This window comes from Atta colombica, unplaced genomic scaffold, assembly GCF_001594045.1.
Source record: "Atta colombica isolate Treedump-2 unplaced genomic scaffold, Acol1.0 scaffold1, whole genome shotgun sequence".
Classification (NCBI taxonomy): Eukaryota; Metazoa; Arthropoda; class Insecta; order Hymenoptera; family Formicidae; genus Atta; species Atta colombica.
This window is the reverse complement of record NW_017259183.1, coordinates 5,781,364-5,788,332: the sequence shown is the minus strand read 5'-3', so window position 1 is coordinate 5,788,332 and position 6,969 is coordinate 5,781,364. Positions and strand designations below refer to the sequence as shown.

The 6,969-nt window shown below is 30.6% G+C and overlaps 2 protein-coding genes across 8 annotated transcripts in view; one reads left to right on the top strand and one right to left on the bottom strand.

Moving 5' to 3' along the window:
- Positions 1–481: 481 nt before the first annotated feature.
- On the bottom strand, positions 482–2,476 carry LOC108688764 (lys-63-specific deubiquitinase BRCC36). Of its 4 annotated transcripts, none has more exons than XM_018195197.1 (7): positions 2,398–2,476; positions 1,755–1,887; positions 1,453–1,657; positions 1,288–1,376; positions 926–1,030; positions 740–842; positions 482–627 (listed from the first exon to the last, which is right to left on the bottom strand). In XM_018195197.1, the coding sequence occupies exons 2-7, from the start codon at positions 1,866–1,868 to the stop codon at positions 482–484; spliced, it is 762 nt and encodes a 253-aa protein (XP_018050686.1). In that variant the 5' UTR covers positions 1,869–1,887; positions 2,398–2,476. The 4 variants fall into 4 exon arrangements, with proteins under 4 accessions (XP_018050686.1, XP_018050774.1, XP_018050860.1 ...); XM_018195285.1 differs by having other exon boundaries at positions 2,394–2,460; XM_018195371.1 differs by lacking the exon at positions 2,398–2,476 and adding an exon at positions 2,216–2,366.
- A 748-nt stretch (positions 2,477–3,224) lies between these two features.
- The window catches only part of LOC108688570 (protein spinster), a 10,638-nt gene continuing 6,893 nt past the window's right edge, over positions 3,225–6,969 (top strand). For all 4 annotated transcript variants that reach the window (XR_001931802.1, XR_001931804.1, XM_018194917.1 and 1 more), the window contains exons 1-9: positions 3,225–3,304; positions 3,404–3,646; positions 3,790–3,986; positions 4,532–4,683; positions 5,248–5,451; positions 5,975–6,109; positions 6,206–6,467; positions 6,544–6,642; positions 6,704–6,911. Coding sequence is in view for 2 of the 4 variants with exons in the window: in XM_018194917.1 (XP_018050406.1) it covers positions 3,448–3,646; positions 3,790–3,986; positions 4,532–4,683; positions 5,248–5,451; positions 5,975–6,109; positions 6,206–6,467; positions 6,544–6,642; positions 6,704–6,911 (1,456 nt within the window). In the remaining 2 variants the exon portion in view is untranslated. The remainder of the gene's footprint in view (positions 3,305–3,403; positions 3,647–3,789; positions 3,987–4,531; positions 4,684–5,247; positions 5,452–5,974; positions 6,110–6,205; positions 6,468–6,543; positions 6,643–6,703; positions 6,912–6,969) is intronic.

Sequence of the window (6,969 nt, the reverse complement as noted above, 5' to 3'; positions counted from 1 at the left end):
AAATCATTTATCGCGAAGAGTAAGTTTAAAATGAAAATTTTAATAATCTTTTATGACATAATTTTCGCTCAATTTCCGTTTCATTACTGTATCAATCAAATTTCTTCATAATAAAATTTTCAAAGAATCCGAAAGAAGAAAAAGTCTGCCATAACTATTTCGTACTTTGATTCGAATCTCATGGATACATCGAGAGATGTGAGCTTGAAAGACTTAGCATCCTCGATAAGATATTCTGTATACTGAAAAAAAATACTAAATTTTAATCATTTATTTAAACAGTACTAATTAAATATAATATTTATATGTAGATATAAAGATATATTTGTTTGATACGAGAACCATTAATTTAATTTAACAATCATTTTTTTATTCAGTGAATATTTATTTCTAAAATCTTATTTTTATTACGTAAGAATTTATTATTTAAGAAAAAATTAATTGTTAACTTATAATTATTGATTCTGAAAAAGTATAAGTTTTAACCATTACACATTTTTTGTAATTCTTGTAATTGTCTTCGGAGATGTATAGTTCGCAATTTATTTAACGCTATTCTTTTTTCAAATGTTTGTACCAAAGGCTTTGTAATGATATCTGTTATATGAACCAACGCACGTGTCCTGACTGCAAATAAAAATTATCTGAATTTGGATTTTTTAAATCTATGTTTATTCTAAATACTAAATACTATTATTTAAATTGTATTTTTAATTTATAAATATATATATATACATACCAGCATCATTATGAATACTGGCGAGGATATCTGGATGATCTTTACAGGCTTCAGCCATATCTTCTTCTTCTTGTACCAAAATTTTTGATAAGTCTGTCATTGTCTGCAACATTATTTAATTTCAGATAGAGTTCTCTTCGCTTTAAATTTTTTTACAATGCAAAACAAAAAATTAAAATTTCTTACTCTTAAACATCTGTCTGAAATATCTGGAGTATGTACTATTTCTAATGGTATTTCTGTAGCTTCACCATTATCAGATTGAAAACAATTTAAGAAGATTTCATGTTCCTTTAAAGTAAAAAAAAAACATTATTACAACATTTATTAATCTGTATATTATAATTTATCTATATAAATAACTTTAAATTATTTCATAGAATATTTATCACATAAGTTAATGCACTAAAAGTTTTATATTCACTATTGACACTATTAATTTACTACTAGATAAAATTAAAGATTTTGTTTTTTAATCACATAAAAGCTACATCAATAGTTGTGAATTTTTATTGATAAAGAAATTAAGATAAGGAAAATATATGTACTTTTGATTCTTTGCCTTCTGAAAATACTGAAAATATTAAGCCTACAAAACTGTGATCCATTGTTTGATAAGTAGCTTGAGTTCTGACATCTGCAAAACAAAAATAATTTTAAATGCAAATTATATTATTTAAACATTTGGCAAACAAAGTATTTATAATACACACCAACATGTGATGGACAAACTGTAATATGTGGATGCGAATGATACCAGCCAAGGACGCGCATAGGTCGATTTAATTCTACAGTTAATCGTTCAGCTTCAGCAGCAGCTTTCAATAATTGTTCTGACGATATCTCTACTCTGTCTTTCTTCTTATCTAGACGTCGCAAAATAATAACAGCTGATATTTTTGCTACTCCACACTCAAACTAAAAGGGGGATAATTAATGCTTTGATTGTCTCATTAATTGTATAGGAAATAACAAAGAAATATCATGAATGTAAGATGTTCTAAGTTTCACGTACATTACCGATAAGTAAGCCCATTACTTCAAAGTTCTCTGTAGATAAAGCATGCTGCAAACATACCATGTAGACATCTGTTTGCAGCTCTACTTTTTGCAATGGAGAGTCGTCCATTATTTATGAAGATATTAATCTTTTGGAAATAAAATACATAAATGTGAATAAATTCATAATTGCTTTTACAATCGCATTTGAGATATTACAAGTAACGCTCTAGTTGCTTAGATTTCTAGAACAAAAATATAGTCAGTGTAGGCCTGTTATTCATAGCTGAATTTCTGCTTTAGTCAAAATTTGAAACTATTTTCTGAGAATGAACTGAACTGTCATGTATGAGTGTTTTGTTACAAGAGAACTGCTTCTTAGACAGAAAGGTTTTTGTCTCTCCCAGACTCCTTTTAATAAGACAATTAAATACGGATGAGATGACGTGATAGTATAGTAATTTATGCATAACCTACATCAGTTTTGACGCCCACGTATCGTCGATTTATCCAATGTTAAATTAGGTGTACATGTAGTCTGACTCTTCGAATAACGTTTTTCATGCGGACTGAATGTCATTACTTGAGATACATCTAATCTAGTGCGTTACTTGCATGATCTTTCAAATGTTGTTTTTTATTCAGCAAACAATACCGACGGACTACAAACTGACGAGTTTGGAGTCCAGATAAACAGCGTGAACTCGACAATCTGTCAAGGTGTGTTGCATCTAAAAGCCAGACTGAGCCAAACAGTCGATTAACGAGCGAGTTGACAAATTTCTCTCTTGTCAAAAGTCGAGAGAGAAAGAGATTCCCCGCATTCCTCACTCCCTCGGTCCAACTTGCAACGATCTTCCCCAATCTTTCTCTTTGTCTGGCTTCGTCCACCGTCCACCTCGCTAGTCTCGCTATACGCTCGTCTCCTCGCAATCGACGCAACGGGCATCGGGGCCGACACGACGGAGCGTTGTGTGAATCGGGATTGATCAGCGATTATAATACGAATTTACGAACGAGCGATATTTCGCTAAAGTGAGCATCACGACATTCAAGAGTGCTAAAGGAGAATCCCTAAATCTCATGGGATCGTATTACATAAAGTCAAATCTCTGTCGCCGTATGTTACATCGATAAGTACCAAAGTATCAGCTGGCGGAGATCAATTCTAGTCAATTTTGTGTGATTTGTCTATGCCGATTTATGTCATTTACATTTAACAGGCTCGTGCAACGTAATTATATCACGGCGCACGCCGGATATAATACGGATTTTAGCGCGCGAGAACGGAATATTTAGCGCGTGCCAACGTCAACGTCTATCAGCCTGTGTGTGTGTACTACATGCATACATACTTACACACATACGTGCAACGTATATATCAATATATTTGGCGCAGTGCGCACACATACACATACACATGCCATGCATGCACGCACATACACTTCTTGATTGCTCGCACAATCCCACTTTTACTCACTTTGGAGTTTAATCAGAGGTGGTGTGATGCGCGTACAGTGACGCTCGAAGATGCTCATAAACAGTTTTTTGTCATCGTGCGGTAGGGTAAGTCGACAGATTTTGAGGTTATGTGTTGTTACAGAGTAACTAGTAGTCTAAATCAATGATAATTTGCAAACTCATGAATTACATTATCTTTAACAGCGTGACGCGATTAACACCGGTAACACTGAGGAACTTATCGCGTCATGGTAGATAATCGAACACCCATTAACTCGGAGAATAAGTATTATATGGTAAATGCGGATCAGGACAATCCAAGGGAAACACAAGCGAAAGAAACGATGCCTTCGGAGCTGAGGTCGATCAGCGTGGCTGACTGGATCACAGTCACGATCCTCTGTTTCGTAAATCTCATAAATTATATGGACCGCTTCACGATTGCTGGTGAGTGCTTGCTTTGTTTTAGGAACAATTGTTGAATTAATAGATTTTTGAGAAATCTTCTACAATTTATAAAATGATTTCCTGGATAGAGAATCATCATCATTTCTCTTGATTTATACAACATACTTAATATTTTATTTCAGGATTATTGACATACATCAAGCATGACTTTGATATCGGTAACGATAAGTCTGGGCTATTGCAAACAGCATTCATTTTGAGCTACATGGTGTTTGCGCCATTATTTGGATATTTAGGAGATCGTTATAATAGAAAATTTATTATGAGTGGAGGTGTATTTTTATGGTGCCTAACAACATTTATTGGTTCTTATATGAAAGTAAGTTATATTTAGAGTCTTTTTATTCTTGTTCAGCTCTCCGAGCTGAAATTTCTTTCTTGCTTTTGCCAAATATCAAGCATATACCTATTTTGCTTTAAATTCTAAAAGTGTACATAAGTTCAATTACAGATAACATCTTTTTTTTTTTAATATTGAATGAACTCTAGGACTTCTTTCAACAACTTCTGTTAAATTAATCTATCATCAAAAGTATTTTAAATTAATCTAATATCAACAGCAGTTTAATGTATCAGAATGTCTTATTTTTTTCTTTTCTGAGACAAATTGTGTTCTCAAGTTGACAATGGTGATGATTGAGTTAGTATCACTCAGAATTGGTGAAAGATGTTATACTCAAAATAAATTTATAATCAAATATAAGAATCTTAAATTTATTAAAATTATATGTGTTATTACATCTTTCTAATAATATCAGGTTGTATCCAATGAAGAGATTCATTAACACATCTAATTTTATCATATGCAAGAAATATATCATATGAAATATAAATTTGATGTGTAATATTTTTAATTTATTTCAGACCTATGGATGGTTCCTATTCTTTAGGACACTTGTCGGCATAGGAGAAGCTAGTTATTCTACAATCGCGCCAACAATTATTAGTGATTTATTTATAAAAGATGTACGTTCTAAAATGCTCGCCCTATTTTACTTTGCTATTCCAGTTGGAAGGTACATCGATTATGATCTGCATGATTAAAATATATATGTTGCTTATATGTACAGTGAGAGCAAAAAGTATTCGCACAAGGAAATTCTTTATTAAAAAAGTTTTATTTATAGAAAATAAATATTAATTAGCAATTTTATATAATGAATACATTTTGTTCTTACTTTAACAAGTGAGCTTCGCATATATTTTTTATTTTAGAAGCTAAATTTTTTGACGAATACTTTTGAGCATTCAAACCGTATAATTTTTAATTTTCGCTTATTTTTCAGATGATATAATTTCTATAATTAATATACATCTTTTTGGCATATATAAATTTAAGAAACATATTTATTTTATTCTTTATGAATAAGTTGTTAATTATCCAGCAAAAAATGAGCGTCAATTAAACATCGAATCGACGTCAAAGTGGTGTTGAAATTATCGAATTGATATTGATTCAATGACTCGATTCGATGACTTATTTCTCGCTGGATAATATTTACTTTTTAAAAATAAAGTTTTTTTAAAGAATATTTTCTCTGTACGAATACTTTTTGCACTCACTGTATATATTATTTTAGTGGTTTAGGATATATTACTGGAGGTGAAACAGCTCGTATTACTGGTCAATGGCAATGGGGGTTGCGTATTACTCCAGTATTAGGAATTGTAGCGATTCTTCTGTTACTTTTTGTAGTAAGAGATCCTATCAGAGGTGAACGTGAAGGAGGTATTCATTTGACAAGTACCACATGGTCATACGATATCAAGCAGTTATTAAAGAAGTAATTATATCAGCAATATTATATTTTTTTCATTAAAGTTGTATTATTATATGAGATTTATTTTTTTTATTAATACTTTTATTGATATTTGTTTGTCAATGATGATCTATGTCATCTACTAATTGTCCAAATAAAATAGAACACAACTCTGTATACTATAACAGATAGTTTTTAACTATCTGTCAGGATAGACGAGACTGAGATCATGATAATATTAGAATATGTATTTAAAAATATAATAGAGTTATCTAATTTGTTTCTTTTATTATACGATATATAATTTAATGAATTTGATTAAATTTTAATTATTTTTTTCACCAAATTATTTAATTGTAAATAAAGACCGAGTAATAGCGCCACTATCACAGTATATAATGATATTTAAAAAGTGAGAATTAATAGAGATTGATTTTAAAATGCAATGACAAATAATCAAATTCAATTCACTACATTACTTTTTCTAATAATTTCTTATAATTTGCAAGTAATACTATATTTCTTATATTATTGATATAATTTTCAGTTCAAGTTTTATGCTGTCTACTGCAGGATTTACTTGTGTAGCGTTTGTCACTGGTGCACTGGCGTGGTGGGCGCCAACATATCTACAATTAGGTTTCCAATTACTTCCTTATGGAGCAAATGTTGATCCAGAAGAGTATGTTTTTTTTTTAAATATTATATATATGTTTATTTTATTACAAAAATGTATATTAATTATATAATTGTATTTATGTGTGTTATAATGTTTTAGTGTTGCATATAAATTTGGCTTAATTGGTATGGCATCTGGTCTAATAGGTGTACCTTTAGGCTCTGCTATAGCACAAAAATTACGAACTTACTGGCAACAAGCCGATCCTCTGATATGTGCCGTAGGCCTTTTAATAAGTGCTCCTCTATTATTCTTCGCTATGATTACTGCCAATACAAATTCTACTCTTTGTTATATATTAATATTTTTTGGTCAATTATCATTAAATTTGAATTGGGCTATTGTAGCAGACATGTTACTGGTAAGGAACAATATTAAAAAATATTTTTTTTATAATTATATTTTAATAAATTTAATTATCTTTTATTATATTGTAGTATGTAGTAATTCCCACAAGAAGGTCCACAGCAGAGGCATTCCAAATACTCATTGCACATGCTTTTGGAGATGCAGGCAGTCCTTATCTTATTGGACTTGTATGTAAAAATAAACTCATTATACTAATATTACAAAATATTAATTATTAATCGTTTTTAGATATCAGAAGGATTAAAGTCTATATTCTTGTCGGATGTAGGAAGACAATCTGCTATTTATGATAGTCAAAATATAAGCGTAGAATTCCATAGTCTACAATATGCAATGTTTCTTACAATGTTTGTAGAAGTATTCGGTGCTTTATTCTTCTTCCTGACTGCATTGCATATACAGAAAGACAAGGCATTAGTTGAGCTTGCTATTGCGGGTAAGTAAAAAAATATATCTGTTATTAGTTGAGGTAAAAATCGTTTAGCGTTAGGTAA